Consider the following 21292-nt stretch of genomic DNA (forward strand, 5'->3'; position numbering starts at 1 on the left):
ATCAAGCCTGAACTCTTCTTATAAGCCAAGATGACTAAACTGAGACTGTCATACTTTGGAAAGGACATGACTCATTTGAAAAGACAATAATGCTTGGCAAAGTAGAGGGCAGTCATAAAAGAGGAAGAATACGTTACAGGTGGATGGACTCAATCAAGGAGGCCACAACTGCCCTGAGTCTGCAAGACCTGAGCAGGCTGTTGATGCCCAGTGATCATGAAGGTTTCTCATTCACAGGATCACTATAACTTGAAATTGAATTGACAGAAGTTAATAATAATAAAGAAAACTGTACGAGAGGCAGCCACACAAAAGCAGAGGATGTCACTGAGGCCAAAGGTAACCCACATAGCCTCTGGTGAAACACACTGATTCTAGAGGTGAAAAGAAGTCCAGGAGAGCACCCCAGCCCAAAGCATTGTTTGAAAAGTGAGCACCTGCCAACTTCACACTTAAGCCACAGACAGAATTAGCTCCTGCTGAGGGAAGGAATGAGACTTGGGTGTTAAGGCAGGTCTGCTCTATGGAATGAACCATGATGAACAGCAGCAACAAAGCTCCCTTAGCTTAGAAACCAGAGACTGAACTGCTGCCCAATACTGCTTGGGTTCTAGGCTCAGGTCTTGCTGTGGGTTTGTTTCCAGAAGCATTGGGAGCCAGGTCTGCATACTGGAACACTACATGAACATCTAGCATCTTGAACTGCATGCTCACTTCTTATTTCTTTGCAAGCCACAGCTTTCCAAGACCAGCAAGAGGGCTAGGAACTGATGAGCAAGAGGAGAAAATGCTGGTATTTCATGATCAGCTTGCTGCCCATGTGTGGCTCTCAAGGGGGATGCAGACAGAAATTTTCTCCAAATATGTATCTTTTACTGAGCCCATATGACAGGTCTTAAAGATCAAGAAACCAGGGCAATGCCCTTTGGAGTGGCATTACGTTTAGCCAAAAATCTAGCACACACCTTCCAGTCAAGTATTCTATTTTGCACCCTCATCCAGATCTGGGAAGCCTGTCATCCTTCAAATGCTATCCCTGCCAGCCTAGACAAGGGTTACGGACAATAAGTTGTAGCAGTTCATCAGCACCTGGAGGGACATAGGTTTCCCAGCCACAACCTCTCCTATACCCCATTTTTCTTTCACGTCTTTCATTATGCTCACTTTGAGCCTTATCACACAGAGGTTTTCGCAGCTCTGATCCGAAGTCCAACAATGCGAATTCACATAACATGATGTATTATCACACGTGATTGCTTTCTATTGGGGGGTCGTTCTGAGGCACATCCACAGTGAATCCGAAGTGACTCCTCATCTTGGTGAATTCGGTAACAAGTGAATTCACAAAAATTGCTTCTAAGCTCACTTCGATTTCACTCCGAATTGGTCTGGTGTGGAATGCAACTTTGCTTCCCTCCTGGTACACCCCCCCAAACCTCCGAAGTCCCACATTTCCCATGATGCTGTGCTGCAATTTTGCCCCAATTTGCTTCCGGTGCTCAGAAGAGTAGATTTAGATGTAGATGACAGGGATGAAGGGAAGGAAGCAGGAGGCTGGGGTGGGGGGGAGATGGGAGCAATGGAGGGGGCCATCGGAGGCTGGGGGGAGCAACAATCACCAACTCCCAGAATTCCATAGCACTGAGCTAGGACAGTAAAAGTGGAGTCAAACCAGATTATTCCCCAGTGCGGATGCAACCTAAGAGAAGGCAACTGTTACAAAGGGAAGGAGAGTGGATTGGATTCAGGGAAGTAGTACTTTAGGGAGCATGGAGAATAATTATAATAATTATAATTTTAAAAACCAAAAAATGTTTTAATAATAATAATATCAATAATTTATTTTTAAAATAATAATAATAATAAGTTATTAGTTTGCTGAGGCACCAGAGCTCTTTGGCAGAGAAGGTTCAATGTCTCACGACACTACAGTTCTCAGAAGGTGGTACTTCAGGGAGGTGGTACTTTAGGGAGCATGGAGAATAAGGGAAACCGGATACATTCTTAGGAAGCAGTTGGGGGATGTAGGGAAATCTGACAGAGGGTCCAGGACACATTCTAGAGTAAATCAGAAAAAAAAATAGAATAACAGAAGAGAAGAAGAAACGTGAAGCTATCATTCATGTGAGGATAGCATTCACGTGAAAGTGGAACCAGGAAGTGGCCCCCTTCTTCACTCCGGAAGTGCAAAGGTTCACGATGCGTTCAGATCCCCCACTGAGCATGTGCAAGGGTCCCAATTCGAATAATTGAATCTGTATGTGGGTGTGGCTCCTGCCTCTCGGTTGAGTGTGGTTCCCCAAGACTCCATTCCTGGCCAACAAACGCATGTGGACTGTTTGCAATGCAGCAGAAACTTTTCTTCATGAAACCGAAAGAGAAACTACAACTCAAATATGTTCAACAAGAACAGGATTCCTCTCCATTAATTAACCTTCTTAGGTTCTCCCTCAACCAAAACACTTGTCAGCAACTTCCCACTCTGCCTTTTCCACTATAAGGGGTCTCGGGCCGTGCTCCCACCTCTGGCCTCACTCATCTCACCAGGTACCTTCTAGGTTTCCTTCCCGTCGAGATAGGTGTCAACCTGCAAACTCAGTCCTCCAAGGCTTCAGCTTGCCTTCCCACCAGGGGTCTCTCAATATCACCATATGGGGCCCTCCAGATGGTCTTTCTTGGCTTTGTTGTAGAGTCATCAGCCAGCCCGCTCCCCCTGGACTCCTAATCACTCTCCCTGTCCCGTCCGTCTCAACGTGTCTCCATCTTGCGTTCACTCTCCTCCTCCCTCCGGCCACCTGTCCCTCATTTCTTAGATTTCTCTCCCTTGACCCTTCACCCTTTCTCTTCAGGCTTGCTTTCTTCTCGGGGTCTCAGTTCTTTAGCCAGCAGTTCTTCATCATGATGCTCCCCTTCCCTTCCTCCACAGCTCTCTTCCATGCTCTGAGTCCACCAACCCAATACTGCTCCTCTGCCTGGCTACATAGCCCTCCCACCAAGAGGGCTGGTGGGCATGGCTGCATGTATGATTCCTGTCGGGAGAGGGGAATCTACATTATTATTCAGAACTCCTTTTCTATGACGAACAGTAAAAGCATACGGTTGTAGGGCCATATACCAACGAGTTAAATAAGGGTTGCCATCTTTCATCAAGGCTAACCATTGAAGGGGAGCATGATCCCCCCTTTACTAAGGTGAAGGCTGAGCCCCACAGATAATAAAGTAAGGACACAATGGCTCATTTAACTGCTAAGGCTTCCCTCTCAATAGCTCCATACCTTGTTTCTGCAGGTTACAATTTGCAACTCAAGTACACCACTGGATGCTCCCCATCCTCCCACTCCTGAGTTAAGACCGCTCCCAGTCCTAACTCAGAGGCATCTGTTTGCAGCCCAAGTGGTCTGGAAAAATCAGGAGCTCTCAATAGGGGATAACTACAAAGGGAATGCTTCAGCACCTCAAAGGCGCGGTCCTCAGATGGGCCCTATCGTATGCGGCAAGGTTGTGCCTTTTTTGTGAGATTGGTCAAAGGGGCAGCAATGTGGGCAAAATGGGGGATACATTTTCGATAATAACCAGCCAACCCTAAAAATTGATGAACCTGCTTTTTAGTGTTGGGTCTAACCTAATCTTTCAGTTGGACTACCTTATCAGTTAAGGGTTGTATTACTCCCTTGCCTACTCTATGCCCCAGGTATTTCACCTCCTGGCAGGCAATGGCACATTTCCTCAGGTTAACCGTGAGTCCTTCCTGCCAAAGGGCTGTCAACACTTTTTGGAGATGGTCTAAGTGGTCCTGCCACGAATCACTTATACGATCACATCATATATATGATCATTATATGATCATGCAGCTACACACGAGGGTAGATCCGACAAAATTTGGTTCATCAATCTTTGAAAGGTGGCTGCAGCCCCACGTAAACCAAAAGGCATTCTGGTAAACTGGTATAGCCCCTTTGGGGTTTCAAATGCTGTCTTTTCTCTATCCTCTACTGACAATTCTAGTTTTGTGAAATCTAAAGACGATAAATATTTGACCTGTCCTAACCTTTCCAGCAGATTAACTGATAGGCACCGAATTTAGAAATGGCATTCAACCTTCTAAAGTCAATACAGAACTTAATCGGCCCATCAGGCTTAGGTACTACGACAGGTTTGCTCCACCAGGGGCTTCTAGCTTTTTCAATCACCCCATTTGCAACATAATATCAACCTCTTTATTTATAACCTCTTGCAATTTCCAAGGCTAGGGCCATAATGGTACCCTTACAATTACTCCTGGTTCTGTCCTAATCGGATATTTTATCAAGGAATTACACCTGGGTTGTGATGAAAACACGTCCCTGAATTCCACTTGTAATTGTCTCACCTGTAACTGCTGTTCTGAATTCAGAGGGGTTAAAATGGGTAGAGCTCCTGCCTGGTCTTGTCCATCCCCTTGAGGTCCCAAGTCTACATCATCCTCAGAATCCTCCTCTTTCAGACATCTCAGCACATAACACCTCTCTTTCCCTCCAGGCCCTGAGAAGATTGATATGATTTTTCGACGAAGACGATCCCCTTCTCTCATGAGTTCATAATCTACAGGACCTACTCTTCTTACTACGGTAAAAGGACCCTGCCATTGAGCAAATAACTTATTGTCCTCAGATGGTAACAAAACTAGTTCTCTTTGCCCTACCTCTAGCTCCCTCTCCTTTACTTTCCTATCAAAATACTCTTTTTGTTCTTGTTCAGCCTTAACCAGATTGTCGCGAGCTATTTTCCCTATTTCCTCCATGTGTTGTCTCATTTCTAAGACATATTGTAAAACCGATTTTCCCTGGAGTTCTTCTTTCTCCCAACCCTTTCACCATATCCAGCACACCTCTAGGATGTTGCCCATATACTAACTCAAAAGGCAAAAACCTCAATGAGTTCTGAGGGACCTCCCTAAAGGCAAACAAGAACAGTCCTAAACATGCCACTATTGAGGTTTTTGCCCAATAAATTTCTGACTCATCGACTTTAAGGTATGATTGAAGTGTTCGACCATCCCAATGGCCTGAGGATGATAAACTCAGCTTGACTCTGAGAATTTCCCATATTTTCTTTAGGGTTTCACTCATGAAGTTGGATCCTTCATCAGTCAATATTTCCTGTGAGAACCCTACCCTCGAAAAAAAAATGCCTACCAGCTCCTGGGCTACCCTGTTGGCATGAGTAGTTCTTAACGGAATGGCCTCCAGATACCTGATGGCAAAATCTACCACCACCAGCACATACCAATGCCCCACTGCTGACTTCTCCAAGGGCCCTATAATATCTATGGCTACTCTCCTGAAAAGTTCCTCAATTTTTGGCATTGGTATTAGTTTCCCTCCTAGAGTCCTTTTCCTTTGATGTCTTTGGTATTGTGGACATGATTTACTGAAATTCGTCACTTCAACATATATTCCACACCAGAAAAAATCTTTGGGTCACCCGTTGCAAGGTTTTTTCCACCCCCAAATGACCGGCCAATGGAATCTTGTGAGTCAGAGTCATTATTTCCGCCCTTAATGCTTTCGATACCAACAACTTAGCCTCTACCCCTTCTCCAGTCATGTCCGGGGGAATTCAATAAGCCAAATATCCATGTAATTCAAACCGAGGCCCCTGACCATACCCCTCTGCCATATTCTCTGGTCTTGCTTCTCTGATGGCCTCTCATAACATAGGGTCATCTTGCTGCCAGGCTACTACTTGACTTCTTCTCACTCCCACCAACTCAAACCTTTTCTTTTCCAAATCCTCTCCCAACCCTCCTTTTGCATCCTGCAGCAGTTTCTTCCAGTGAGGCCAATCTCTCCCTACCAACACAGGCCAGGTAAGAGTAGGCACTACTCCTACCCTCATACGTCTCACCTCTTTTCCTATTTGTATTTCTACCCAGAAGGTTTCGTACTCCTTTAAAGCACCATGTATGAATCTCATTTTCACTCTTTTACATCCTCAGGACGGTCCCTAATCAGAACATTCCATGAGTGAACACTCTCTTTTCATGTGACTTTCCATACCACATGTAAAGCATGTCATGGATTTCCAGCCCGCTTCCTTTGTTCCCATCGATATCATGGGTCTACTCAATCCTCCAACCTTGTCAGTGCTTTTATCATTACTGCTCCCCTTTCCCACTTCAGGCGGGACTCTTCTTCCCTCGCCCAGTCTGGCTTCTTCTCTCCTGACACTCTTGCATTCCGTCTCAGTCTTCCAATTGGAGGGTCTACTATTCTTTTACCTCTGCCCAGATTGGATTAGTCGGCATTCACAAATGCTTCCATCAACAATATAGCTTTGTCTAAGGTTTTGAGCCTATGACACTTTATCCAATTTCTGGCATTTGATGGTAGAGCTAAAGTAAATTGCTCTATAAGGACCAACTTGGCCACTTCAGCCGCTGACCAAACCGCTGGCTTTAACCAATGCAAGCCATTAGCTTTGACTTTCTGGCCCAAGGTACGAGGATGCAGCCCAGGCTGCCATCTTAGCTCCCTCAGCCTCTTCCGGTATGTGTCCTCTGATATATTCAAGGTATGGAGGATCACCTCTTTCACCTTGTTATAGTCCTTGGCCTCCCCAGGTGACAACATATCCACTGCCTCTTGTGCTGGACCAATAAGGCAGGGAGCCAAGATCAGGGCCCATTGATCAGGAGGCCAACGAGAAGCCACCGCAACTCTCTTGAATGTATTTAAGTGTCAGCGTTGTCATGGGGCCCCATCTTCATCAGGTGCAAGGGATTCATCCCTACTGTCCAAGTATCTCCTCCTTCATTTCCCCCTGCCAGCCAAGGGGCTCTCATCATGTCCACTATTTGACCCAGCAACCACATCTGGGCGCTTTGCTGGGCCACATACATCTGGTCCAAAATTTGTAACTGGTGACACAACACTTGTTGCAATAATTGTTGCTGTTGTTCAGCAAACCATCTTTCTTGCATCCCCAGCAGAGTCCTTGCCCCTATGGGCCTGGTCTCATTCTCCACCAATGTGGGCATGGCTCCCGCCCCTGGGTTGGGCGTGGTTCCCCAAGACTCCATTCTTAGCCAACAAACACACGTGGACTGTTTGCAATGTAACAGAAACTTTACTTCATGAAACTGAAGGAAAAACTACAACTCAAATATGTTCAACAAGAACTGGATTCCTCTCCGTTAATTAACCTTCTTAGGTTCTCCCTCACCCAAATGGGGAGCAATCCCAAAACACTTTTCAGCAAAACTTTTCAAGATGAAGTCAGAACAGTTAACATCAGGGTCATAGCCCTGTAACTATGCAGTGTGGCAGGGCTCTTTAGGAAGGGAGAAACCCTTTACATTTTCTGCCTCAGAGGCCACAACGTCTCACATGGACTCTGGGTTAATAATGTAACATGCAATGTTGTACTTCCTCTTGGTAGGAGGACTGAAATACGTTGTCCTTCTGATGTTCCCAACTCAACCTTTGTTCTCATAGAGACATCTAGAGCGCCCATCATTCCCTATTTGTCCTACATTTTCTCTCATCCAGAGCTGGCAGGAGCAAAACATTCCATGCAAGGGAAGCGTGTCCAGGGCCTGAGAGAAGGCAGTCCAATCTGAGCTGGCTTGGCTATATCAGGGAACAGATGACCGTTCTGGAAGGAAATTAGAAGAGACCATGTCAACAGCCCCTGCAGAGCAAAAAGGGTTGCCTCTGCGTGCACGAGCCATCATGGTCTCCTATATAACCTCACAAATCTGGCTATCTAAACTTTTCAAGTTCCATGCATGGCAGTATGATCAGTGAATAAAGAGTTGACTGAGTCTGCAAGACCAACTTGGGGGCTTTCCAGAGGTATCTGGTAAGAAACCCAATTGTGGACTAGAGACAAACCTTTAGTCTGATCCAGTGTGGCTCTTATGTTCTGCTCCAGTCTTGACTCTTCTTGCTTTATAGCCTCAGCAACCTAAGCTGTGGAGAAATGGCACTTGGACTGTACAGAAGGGAACCCAGCTCAGATGTATGAAAGCATTAGGTTTTTCCCCCACCTGACGCACCCATTTCAGAATGCTATATCATTTGTATTGACCACCCTAAGACACCAAAGGCCTTTATGCAATGAGGTGTTTCAGTGATTCCAGGAATACTATTGCAAGACTGACACACACAAAGATACATTGCTACTTCGAAAAATGATTACTAACATGAAAAATAAAACAAAATCCAAAATCCATAAAAGCGTGATACCTTTATTGGCCAACAAAAATCCACAAAAAAAAATCATGTAAGTTTTCAAAGCTCCCCTGGCTTCCTGATCAGGCAAAAGATGTTTAAAAATGATACAGGAGAAAGAAAAAGTGATGGGTGTTGGTGTTACAGGTAGAAGCTACATCTTCTGTGATTCTCTTGGTTTAGGGATCTCAATGCAGGCCAAGGCCACACCTCTCTTGACCAAGACAAAGGACAGTAAAGAGGAATTACTTTACTGTGGCTAATGGAGTTTAAATTTTACTGTCCTTTGTTTTGGTCTCTCACATGGCCAAGGAGATGTAGCCTCAGCCTGCATTAAGATCCCTCCAAGCCAAATGAATTACAGCCAAGACATCTATACAAAATGTAGACCTGTGACACCAGCACCTATCACCTTTTCTTCCTCTCATATGATTTTAAAACATCTTTTGCCTGATGAAGGATCCAGTGGAGCTTTGAAAACTTGGATGATGTGTTATATGCATTTTGGCTGACCAATAAAGGTAACATCCTTTTGTGGATTTTGCATTTTGTTTTATTTTGCTCTATGGCCAGTATGGGTACACCAGAATATAATTACTAACCTAAGTAATTCAATTTCTTTTTCATATATATATGGACAAGCAAAACGTCTCTACAGATAAGACTGATGCAGTATATATATAACAGTGATTAAAAGTAGATTTCTTGTCATGGTAGGACTGTTAATTTGCAGAGGTCGTCCTATCAGAAAGCCCAGCCAATACAATGTAGCACTACATGAAGAGTCAGGAGGTCACAGAGGAGGAAAGGGACAGATCTGACCTATTGGACATGGTACACCAGGAAGGTCTTCTGTGAAACAAGTATTAATGTGGCTCTTCTATACCTCTTGTCCAATGATTTCGCAATTTATATCCCTCCTTTCTATGATAAATCATATTCAAACAAATTAAAATAAAAACCAAGTGAGTAAGGCTTGATGCATTGAGTCCCTTTGGGCAAATTGTCCTGGATGTTTCAGGCTCTATTGCCCTTCATGCCACCCTAAAGTTGTCTGCTGAGGCAGCCCTCTCTGTCCTGTTGCTGGTGGGGGGTGGGGGTGGTTTGCCTTCTTATTTGTTGGGTGAAGTAAAAAGAATGAAGAGTGTCAAGAAGAAAATGTACGATCGCTCCTAGATGTTATGTTTGGAACACACACTGAAAAGATCCCAACAAAGAACACACTTACCTATTGCTCACATTCTTCCCAGGAGGTAAAGGTGCTTTGGGTTTGGGAAGTGCAACCTGTGGGGAGAAAGTTGAGGCTGTTAAGTCGTTATATGGGTGTATCCACATTTCACAATAGTAGCATTTTGATACCACTAACTGCCATGGTTCTGTCCTATGTAATCATGAGATTTGTAGTTTGGTGGGCTAATTAGAATTCTCTGCTTAGAGAGTTCTACTGCACCACCCTGAACAACTGCATGGATGGAACCACAGCAGCTAGCATAATATCTTTATATATAGTGCCATAACTGTGTAGTGTGGATCCATTCTATGTCTGGTGCAGAGGTGTTCATCTCCACTCAAAGATGTCAAGCTGTATGACAGCCCAAGAACATCAGCCTTGGCAATAAAGCCAAGAATATACACACTTACTTACATAAATGCTAAATAATTTTGTTCTAGCACAGTACTTCCCAGTTTAGCTTTCTAAGAATACCAGTTTTTCACAATAATCCCAGCAACACACCAGTGTTCAGACTGAGACCAGAGCTCTACATAAAGCTGTACTCAGAAATGTTTGTACAGTGCTCTAATATCAGATACAATCTCAATGAATGGAGGCCATGCAAAATGTAGAACCACTTGATTCTTACTGGTGGCATAGTGAGAGGGTCAATGACCAGCCACTTCTCTGTTGTTGTCTCCAGTTGCTGGGAAGTCAATGGCTCTCGGAGGCGGACAATTACTTCTAACTTGCCTCCTGTGGGCCGGCGACCATCCAAAAGCTAGGTAGGAGAAAGGAAAATATAAAGATTACCAAGAAAACACAATCCAGGAGAAGACATAAATTATATGCTGAATTGCATCCCACGCTTATTTAATTTGTTCCACTCTTCAGTGTGTACTATTTAACAAGCAGGACATACCTGTCATTCCTGTTACCCTACAGATGACACAACAAAACCTGGAGAAATTGCTCTCTTAAGGATGCAGGGAGACTGACTAAGTCAGAGGTTGGAGGTAATTTAGGCTGCTAACCCAAACCCATAATTTATTTGCTGACATGTCTAGATTGCTCTCTCAAAAAATTGCTTAATGTGGCCTACTGCCAATGTTCCAGGAATCTTGTAGTGTGATTTGAACATACAGACTCAGAGGCTGAGGAAGCAGTGCTGACAGCAGAAATGTCAGGCCTAGGCATCACCAGAGAACCTGAGACCTCTGTGGCCAAGACTCGGAGTGATACTGCCAACCTTTGAGCCTAACTCCAGCACTGGGATAGCACACCCTCTTCCAAGAGCTCCATGTTCCCTGCAGCCAATCTGGCAGTGCCAGCAATGTGGCTAGCATGTGCTCCTAGAGAGATGAAGGAGTGCTAGGCTTCAGGCCAATGCTATTCCTTTAAGGCTTGGGTGAAGAGGTGGAGCATGAGAGGGGTAGTCTAGGCTAACAGAACTCAAAGGTTTCAGTTGCACTCTAGACCTTGGGGAGGGGAGGAGGTGGATACTTGGTGCTAGAATTCAGACAGCCATGTTAGTATGGAGTTATCAGTATGAAAAGGGATCTTGTAGGACCTTTGAGAGACTAACTGAGCAAAAGAAGGTGTAGCATAAGCTTTCATAGACTTGCAGCTGAGGAAATAGACCAAGTCTACAAGAGCTTATGCTACAACTTATTTCACTCAGTTAGGGGCTGTACAGACAGCTCCAAAGGTGTGGAGTCCTGCTGCCCCTTTCAGCGTTGGATCAGGGCTGCAGCAACCGCACGCCAAAAATAAGGACTTCTGGGAGCTGAAGTCCTAAACATCTGCAGAACCAGAGTTTGGGAACCACTGCAAGTGGTTTGAACAAGACCCATATAGAGTTTTAAAAATAGTAACACTTGGAAACACAAAGAGGCTTTAAGCTACATTTATAAACTTGTTAGTTTGGACAGAATAAAAACCTCTGGTTTTTGCTGCAATGACTTAACACAGCTACTCCTCTAGAATTCAAAATCATATAGGCTGAAACCACTTTAAACACAATACAAGAATAGCAACAGTTAATTTAATTATCAATACAGTTTCAAAAGGCTGCAATTAATAAAAAGATATTAATCTGCCAAGAGGAGAAAGCCAGTGAGGGGGACCAGCACCTTTAATTGCAAAAGGGTTTACAGGATGAGTTGCTACACCTGAAAAGTGGTCTTGTGTTCTGGTAGATTTATGGCAAACCTGAGCTTCTCTTGAGCACTTGATGCACTCAGATTGTCTGAACAGATGAGGGCATAATGGGCTCAAGACCTAAAAAGGGCAATTACTACTTTTTCAGAGAGCAGCAGAGAAATTCTGTGTAAGCTCAAAGCAAAAGTAGCCTGTCCAGTTTTACTCAAGTCATTCTCAATCTAGGTAGAAGGCTTAGTTTTACATGCATACCATGTCTGCAAGTTATTAATATTTATTACATATCAAGTATAACAATGTACAGTTTAACTTAAGGTAAACATAACACAACATAGAGTACACATGGCCTGTTAATTAAGTCTCTTGTTTCTTCATATCACGGAGCCTCTTGTGAAGCTTGCTGTACAGAAAGTCTATTGGAAATGTTGAACAAGTTTCAGAAATTGTTTATAGTGTAGTGGAGCGGGCATATCCCATTTGCTCTTATTTGCAAAGGCATTTTTCAATAAATTTCCTAGTGCTTTCTAGTTCTTTGGGGGCTCCATAGAAGCCTGAAAGTTTTCCCTTTAACATGAGTTTACATATTCTATCAATCCATGAAGTTACATTTTTTTTTTAAAAAACTGTTTTTCTTTCTTTCTTTCCTCTTTGCAGTCTCCATGTGCACTGCATGTAGCAGGAATATAATTAATTTTTTATGTTTCAGTTTTTCCTTCTCATTAATAAAGCGATAAGTGTAAGCCCTCTACAATAATGTATATTCTGTCCTCTTTTGCCTGAGATTTTCTATCATACCTGAAAGTTTATTTTTATTTTTTAAAATGTTTTTCCTGAAAGTTAAAGAAAAAGATCAGGCCTACCTCCAATATCTCCCGAACTTCACAAGATGTCTCCAATGCCTCCAGTTTCAATTGTGCAGTTCCCACTGCTCGGTCGGTTTTGAACAGCCCTCTGGGTAGAAATGTCAGTAACTATTAATCCACAAGCCTCACCCAGTTCCAAGCCTCATTAAATATACTACTTGTCCCTTTTCCATAAAATTACAAAAACACCACATGGTCTGCTGCTTAGTTAAAGTCATAGCAGCATCCCCATATGGCAGGGGTGGGCAACTGTCCTGGGTCTTTCTGGAGACCTCACAGGCTGCCCAGACTCCAAACAACAACAAAAACAGAAGGAGCCTTTGGCTTTGAGAAATGGGCTTTTTTGATGTCAAACAGTGCAACTGATTCAAAGATGAATTCCTTCTCATGGAGGTCTCCAGGAAAGGCTACCCACATTTAGGGGAGATAGAGAATGGACAGTCCAAGGGAGCTGGAGGGATCAAGGGCAACAAAATAGTCTTTAGGGCCATTTGCAGCCCCTAGGCATAACTTTGCTCAGCCCTGCTTTAAGACTGGGTCCTATTTCTATCTTTGCTACGCTTTAAGTAGATGAGTATCAGGGTTATTACTAGCCCTTCTGTCTGTATTTTACAATAAATACCACAACTGACTGCTGGCGGCAACATTCATCCCTGCTCCAACAGCTCTAGAGGCTCATGATGCTCACCCTTTATGGACGACCTCAAACTTGATGGCTTTAGTCTGAATGGCTCGCTTGAGTCCCCGATGTCCCCGATTAATAAACAGCTTGAACTTCTCTTGGAATTCTAATGTTAGAGGAAGTAAACAGGCCAAAATGTTAGCTGACATCAGGTGTGAATCAAGAGTAACCACTGTGTTATTTGGACTGGGCTAAGTTTGGAAAGGTTATTTTTGTGGACAGCAACATCCTCCATAAGCCATATTGGCTGGGATTCTGGGAGCTACAGACTAAGAAAGTCATCTTCCCAACCCAACCTCTGGACTGGGTTCCAGGAGAGTGTGTTTCAAGGCTTTCTTCTCCAGGCATTTGGAAGACTTACCTCATTCTCAAACATTTAGGTCTGAGTTAAATTAGCTCCTGTACATGTTAACGGTATTATAATGATGCTGCACTGGGAAGAGGCTATTGATTTACCTCCTTCCCAAACATCTGTGGACTGTCAAAAAGAAATCTTGGATCAGATTCAGCTACAGAGATATCTATCTGTTACCACAGCATTATTTAGTTATCTGTAGCATTTCTGTTCTGTCCAACCACTGAATCTCTCTACCTGGCTTACAAAAAAGGGTCAAAACCAGAAAATAGAAAAAGTAATAAATACGTTTTAAAATCCACAGAAGGAAATCTGAAAATACAAACAGCGGAAGGCAGCAGCACTACAAGGACCTGCTACACACATTAAGATTTCTTTTTAATGGAGGGACTACAAAATCCTGGAAGATATATTTTTAAAACTGTTCTTCACCTGGAATTGAAAAGATCACAACCCAAGGATGGGACACACTTCTTTGGGGAAGGCATTTGTGAGACAGGGTATCACCATAAGAAAGACCCTCTCTCTAGTGTAGCCACCCAGATGACAGCATTCAGTGGAGGCAAGTAGAAAATGGCCTCTGAATCTTAGGGGCCATTCCCACTGGCTTATAACGCGGATCAAGAATCAAATTATAGGTGCATCATTCCCATTTGAATGCACATTCAATCGTCATTGCTCTGATTTTGTGGGGGATGTTGCCCGCTTGTTCTCTTTTCTGCATTACCGGCGCCATTTTCTCCCGTTCGCATAGTCTTTCCCCTGGTGGAGTGGGAAACAGGGTAAGGTGATCATGCTACATTGACCTCCAAACGCAGTAAACACATTACGCCCCCTGCAACCTCTCCCCTGCTCCACATTCATAGACCAAAGTGTGAAGAGACCCACTGAACACCATATTTAACTATTATTTTTTCTTTTATTCTTTTTTTGCAGCAGATTGACTTTGTATTAAATGCCTGCTTGATCGCCCCCCAGACAGCCCAGGGAGCAATGAGGGACACAAAGGGATTTGGGGGGAATAGAGGCTCCTTCTCTCTTTCCCAGACGGACTATGGGAAGACACATAAGAGCCTGGGATGCAAAAGGATTTGGGGATTTCCCTGAGGGGAAAAGCACCTAAGCGACTGACTGGCTGTGACATCAAGCGTTTAGGCGCTTTATTGACAGCTGCTCTTAAAAAAAGAGGTTCCGGAAGGGCAATGGGAACGGGGAGCAAAAGAACCCACTTCAAATTACCACGGGGAAAATACCAATGGGAACGAACACAGGGGTAAAAAAACTCGGGTCTGTTTGCACCCGTTTTTAATGGGAATGATGGGTCAGATTCGATTATGACTCGGGAAAAAAATTCGAGTCAGAATCACAGTGATATACGTTGCATTATATGCCCAGTGGGAATGGCCCCTTACTTAGGTACTTACAAGACATGATGCTGCTTTAGGAAAGCTGGCCCCATGTCATTTAGGGCTTTAAAGGTTAATACCCACACTTTAAACTGGGCCTTGAGACTGCCCGGAAGGCAAAGCAGTACTCTCAATTATCTTCTATTTATTTATTTCTGGTAAAACTCAACCAGTTCTCCGGATCACCAAGAATATTTAGATTGACAAGACTAATGAAAAATGTACTTCCAATGCTGCCACTTCACCCTGCCAGCTACGCAGAAATACACTAAGATGAGAAGTAAATGATTCAGATGAAGGCAAGCAAAGTCTGGCAGTTACCTTGATGTTTTTCCCCTCAGCTTCCATGAAACCCTTCAGCTGACTGGCATTTGGCCCTGAAGCTCAAGAAGAAAGTTTCTGTGGCAACAGTGCTTCAAGTGCACTCTCTGAATCACTGGGCACCAGGCCTATCAGTGCCTTCCTGTTCTTTGTCTTCAAATCTATGTTAAACATGGTCTTTAAGGGGATTCTGGGAACTGTAGTTTAAAAGAATAACTCTTCTAAGTTCTGGCCACATCCGCAAAAGCATCTTCTACACAAGGACATGTATCAGTCTCATCTTTCAGGCTATCAAGCTTCTCCATAGAGAAGCCAAGATGAAGCCTTTCTGCTTCTCCACCCCATCCTTTTCCTTCTTTTTTGCTCCCTGTGAAAACCACATCCTGATCCTGTCAAACACATTTCCTATCCCTCCTGCACACCCACCCAGGTGCCAGAGACAGGTGAGGAACACAAGATAGTATGGAGAAAAGGTATCCAACCATGTAAGAGAGTCTGTCAAGGGTACACATCAGTGTTTCATAGAATTACCACACATTTGACCTGCGACATCTTCCTCTATCCCAGGTGCAAGGTTGTTCTTCCTAACTACACATGAGTTTAAATGCTTGCAAACATGCCATGTTTTCCAAAACATTTAATAGTAGCTTTGTTGTGGTAGAAGAAAAAGGCTTGCTAGAAAGAGGGAGTGTAACAGAAGAATACAGCTGGCAACCAGGAATGAGAGAAGTTGACATATCTGTCCTGGGCTAAGGAAGGAGGAAGAACTGTGGAAGAAGCTTACAATACATGCACTTAAACTCAGATTTTTGATCTTGTGACTCCTGCCTGGCCCAGATATCAAATCAACCCATTCACTGATGGATTCACCTTGAGGCTTGAGAATTGCTTATGTGCTATCCCCTTTCCCCCTTCACACACAAAAAGAGAGATTCAGGATTAAGGATGAGGGGAAACTTCAACTTTCCCTGCTCATGCACTGGATTCCTAATAAAAATGTCCCTTTCCCCCATACTATCACAATTTTTAGAAACCTAACAAACTAGTGCCCCACGTAAACTACTGCAAACTTGGGAAGGCAAGTCAGCACTCTTTCTTGTAGAAATGGTTGAAATCTCACACACACTTACCAGGAGCATTGGTATTTTTGATCACATTGGTCTTGTCTTTTTGAGCTTCCTCCTGAGAAAAACAGAAAGCAAGGTAATGAGAACCCGACTTCCATGTGACCTGACTGAAGCATCTCAAAAAGCCATCACCAATCATCATCAGTCACTATAACTTTACAAATTAATATTTTCCCCAACATCTGCATTAGATGCCTATAAATAGATGCCTTTCACGCAACAGAGCAGGGTCACCAACGCAGCATCTTCTTTGGAATCTACTGATGCCACCACCTCCCTCTTTTTGTTTATGTATGTATCTTATTATTTATTAATTTATTAATTTGCTTCTTTTTTTCTTGTCCTTTTATGATCATGAGCTTTTGCAGAGCAATGTGTTAGCTTCCCGCCACCCCATTCATTTCCCTTCCCTTCTCCAGAATGCCTTCAGGCCTCACATAAGCCCAGAGGCACTCTTTGAAAAGAAAGGACGACTCTCTGTTCAGAGCAGCTACAGTATATCCAGCCACCTGATGAAATTGTGGTTTTCCACTGCCATTTTTCAAACAAACAAGAAATGATCCAGGGCTGGGGGTTGGGTGGGATAGTATGTAATGAGCAGTTATTTTAGATCATTTTTTATTCTTTTCTGTGTCCACATATGTGCATGTGTGTTCCATGTTTTGCTTTTTTGAGGGAAGTGTTTTAAAAGTGGTTGTTTGGGGAGGGTGGTTTGCCTGCGTGCCTTTGCTGGAGGAGAGGCACGCTTTCTCTCAACCTCATCTATTTCCTTCTCTGAAATGGGTCTTTTTCTGCAGAGGGACATGGTTTGGTATTTAGGGCTCCAACCAAACCTATTCCATCTTCATTTCTTAGGCAAACTGCTTTTCCTTTGTAACAAGGCAGCACCCCAGGGTGGCCAGTGTCTCAGTTTCAGTATAAGTTTCTCAAAATGTATTTAAAATTACAGGTTCCAGAATGATGAGAATCCCTAACACATATCAAGACATGGAAAACTAAAATTGGCTGCTTTCTATGCATGCCAAACAATGTTTGAAGCTGTTCTGACTCACCGCATTGGGATAGGGGAATTCAAAGCGTACAAAGGCATCTAAATCATTTGGAGACATGCCTAAAAAAAGAAAAAGAAAAAAAAGAGAGAGAAAAACAGACCAAACAACAGTCAGGAAACCTTTTTATATTAAAAACCTCGAAGCAGAAAAAAACAAAACACAAACTCCCTGCCCAACAATGAAGAGCTGTTAAAAGAAATACCTCCAGCGTAGCAGCTGTAGGGTGTGCTGAATTTCAAGACACAAAGGTTGCACACCAGCAGTTATGTGGAGGCCAATGCCCCAATCAGAAGTCTGCCCTGATCAGCTCTTTGCACACCACTTTTGTGGTGCCTACAACACCCAAATTCCCCAGAGAGTCCTGGCCTTTGTACAACTTTTTGGCCTGTGGTCCTCCAGAGGTCAGAAACTCAATTACTGGAGAAGGCCTGAAACAAAGGTAGTTTTAGAAGAATCCAACCTTTATTGGAATCTGTACTTGCTTAGGTTGCAAAAGCCAAATGCATGGCTTACAAAATAAAGGGAAGGGAACATGCTTCAAAAGAATTCAGATTCTCTCTCAAATTCAATTTATCTTTTGTGTGGTGAAAGCAAGCCACACAGAGGACAGAAGAGGTGTATGATGGTCAAGACAAAGGAGATAATAGGTGAAATAGGCAGAACACTCTCCTGCCTCCCATGCACTCCACTTCTTGGGAAGGAGCTATTTGGAGACTTGGAAGTGTTCATGAAATACAGTGTATGTCCCGCCTCTGGTGACCCATCTAAATGCATGACTTACAAAAGCAATTACAAAAGTGTGACAGAAGCAGTCTGTATTTTTAAGACGACCAGCTTCCCAGGACTGACCTAGAAGTGACTGCAGACTCCCCACTGCCCATGAAAGCATTATTTTCTTCCACAGAGTGTTTTCATAATTCTTCTCCCTCAGCCAGTCTTACATCTATCTGTCTCTCAGTTGAGATGCCTTCCTGTTTCATGCGGTTATGGTAGCTGAAGGAGTTCTTGACCTCTCAACAAGTTTGTTTTCCCTCCCTCCATCTCCCACACACAAAGAGCACATAGGCTCTTTGCTACTACAAAAACAAAAGGGTTTTGATTCTTCTCCTTCCAGACATGTTCTTTTCCAGACTCCAAATACACAAATAATTTTTCAAAAATATCCTTCAGTTAGAACTTGTTTATTTTCTTTGGACTGTGCATGCAAGGAATCGGCACACAAAAAAATCAGTAACAACAATAGGCCCTGGCAGCACTTCTAATGCTCACCTTGGCAATTACCCAGGCAAGAAAACTGATCTGGCAGGTCCCCATCACTTTATAAGTTTGACAGTTATTTTATTGTTAGGTGCCTTGAATTTGCATTTGGGGGTGTAAACTGAACGAATAAATCAGAATATACAGGCCTGCTTAGCCACTCTAAAGATAGTCTACAGAGATAGAATTCTGGGTTTGTGCTATTTCTCTGAATCAACAGTGGTTATAGCTTTCCCCTCTCCAAGGTAAAGCAAACATTTTTACCATATATACTTGACTATATGTTGACCTCATGTATAAGTTGAAGTCGGATTTGGGGAACAAAATTATGGATTTTGATATGATCCATGGATAGGTCGGGGGTAAAACTTAGGGAAATCAACAAATTATGTAAAGGACAAAGCAAAGGAAAACAGTGCCAAAGAATTTACAAAATTTCAGTAGGCATAACTGTTTGTGCTCACACTAAAGGCTGGATGTATGACAGAATAGAGGGGATCAGTGCTTCCAGTACGGATTATATTCTTGCCTTTCACCAGAGGATGCTTCTTTTAAAATAAGAGTTAAAGTACAGTACTCACTTTGACCCATGGATAGGTCGACTCATGTTTTTGGATCAATTTTTTGACCTAAATTTCTAGACTTATACATGAGTATATACAGTGTGTTTTGGTTTAACACTCTTCAGCTGAACACTGTGGCTTCTGCCCTCCTCAGTAACACACTCAGGAGCCAGTTATGGGGTGGGGGAAGAAAGAGAGATGGGGAGGAGTAGAGGAACATGTGGAGCATTCTACAGTATAGGTAAATGAAAAGATGTTAGCAAGGACTAAATTCTATAGTAAGAAGGAGGAACAGAATGAGAGAAAATGCACATTTGCTCATGTGAAGTTTAAGGCTTTCATGGCCGGCATCCATGGTTTTTTGTGGGGTTTTTGGGCTATGTGGCCATGTTCTAGAAAATTTTCTCTGAAGATGCCAGCCACAAATGCTGGCAAAATGTCAGGAAGAAAATTTTCTAGAACATGGCCACATAGCCCGAAAAACCCACAAAAAACCACATTGCTCATTTTGACAGGAGAATCATAATTTTGGACTATCAGTTTGCCTTGCTGGATGATACCCAACATCCCTTGAGTGTAGTATTTTTACTCTAAAAAGGGGCAAGTCAGATGCCACTAAGGAAATTCACAAGGAGAACATAATGACAATGACCTTCTCCTATTCTTTGTCCACTTTCTCCGGTTAATTCTTCAGAAATGCATTGCCTTGAACACAGAAGTTCTACTTACATCAGGTACTGGGAATCTTTGGCACTCTAGCTTTGGACAATAATGCCCATAACTCTGACCCTGACCATGACAGCTAGGCTTCTTGGAGATCCAGGTGCCAAACAACCTGAGGGTTAATGGTTCCTCAATCCTGACTTACACAACTGCGAGCAATTCTAAGAGGCCAAGATGGCCCAGGGCTAACTTTGGCGGGATACATACCACCATTTAGTACGTATAGAATACGTACTAGGGTTAGGAAGGGGCGGTGCTTCCGCACCCCCCTAACCCTAGTACGTATCCTATACGTACAAGATGGCGGCGCCCCTTCCACATGGGCGCCGCCATCTTTGCGTATCGGACGCTGAACGTCCGTACACGTCGCGCCGCTTGTGACGTAGCGAGCGCGCCCCTGGCGCCTCGCTACGTCGCAAACGCGACGGTAAAAGAAGCTCCATTTTGGAGCTTCTTTTTCGGTCCGCGCGGGAGTCAGGCCGTCTGAAGGCTCCGGCTCCCCCGCAGACCTACTGGCGGCGGCGGCAGACCGCCACAAAGCGGCGGTATGTACCCCGCCTAAGATGACACTAGGTTAGGTGAAGCTGTGCTAAATACAAACCACATCCAGCCTTGGGTGCTGAAAATCAAATGGAATCACTCTCATACTGGTTTAATTTTGTGCTGGCACTGTAGCTGTGTCTATGGCCTGAAACACATTTGGATCTGGTGTGACTTAGTCTCCCCCAGCCCCATACTTTGTTTCATTGATGGGCAGGGCCTTCTGCAGTTGATTTCAGTTAGCAGAGCAGCTCTGACAGTAGATCTCTAGGATCAGCTGGCAGAAGAACATTTCTGCTGGCAAAAGAGAATTTCTGCTGGCAGAAAGGGATTTTGCCTCATCCTAACCTCCAATATCCAAGGCACATTTGAGTTTTGATTGTACTGTTATTTGACAAGAGATGGCATATTGTGAAAGGGATAATTATAGACAAGGGAAGCTAAAACATTAAACCAGCTTATCACAGTCTGCTGCTCTCCAGATAGGCTAGACTACAACTCCCACTGGCCATTCTAACTCAGGGTGATAAGATCTGTAAGTTAACACATTGGGAGGGCACTAAGTTGAAGGAAGCTGCATTAAATTTGTGTGTCTTATGCAACAAATGCCAATGGCTTTAGAAACTGATCATCATAGCAGACAGTTAACCTTTACCACACACCTAAATCCTGCCTCTAAGATATTACTGGTACATTGCATCTGGGATGGAGCTCCTGTAATTCCTGTAACTTTAAATCTTAACAGATCTTTGGAGGTTTTTAAATAGAGGCTAGATGGCCATCATTGGCCGTGCTTTGATTATGTATTCCTGCATAG

At 43.5% G+C, this 21292-nt stretch overlaps 1 protein-coding gene across 4 annotated transcripts in view; it reads right to left on the reverse strand.

The window, feature by feature from the left end:
- CC2D1A (coiled-coil and C2 domain containing 1A) overlaps window positions 1–21292 on the reverse strand; it is a 71847-nt gene that overhangs the window by 6049 nt on the left and 44506 nt on the right. For 2 of the 4 annotated variants that reach the window (XM_089486850.1, XM_089486841.1), the window contains exons 20-25: window positions 17393–17451; window positions 16344–16395; window positions 13138–13237; window positions 12447–12537; window positions 10076–10207; window positions 9442–9497 (exon numbers count right to left, since the gene is read on the reverse strand). In XM_089486850.1, the coding sequence (XP_089342976.1) occupies window positions 9442–9497; window positions 10076–10207; window positions 12447–12537; window positions 13138–13237; window positions 16344–16395; window positions 17393–17451 (490 nt within the window). Of the gene's footprint in view, window positions 1–6966; window positions 7636–7874; window positions 7953–9441; window positions 9498–10075; window positions 10208–12446; window positions 12538–13137; window positions 13238–16343; window positions 16396–17392; window positions 17452–21292 lie in introns of those variants that run through there. The other 2 variants (XR_016272378.1, XM_089486861.1) reach the window with 2 other exon arrangements.

Source organism: Sceloporus occidentalis, unplaced genomic scaffold, assembly GCF_023333645.1.
Source record: "Sceloporus occidentalis isolate IW3139 unplaced genomic scaffold, rSceOcc1.0.p SCAF_1, whole genome shotgun sequence".
Lineage (NCBI taxonomy): Eukaryota > Metazoa > Chordata > Lepidosauria > Squamata > Phrynosomatidae > Sceloporus > Sceloporus occidentalis.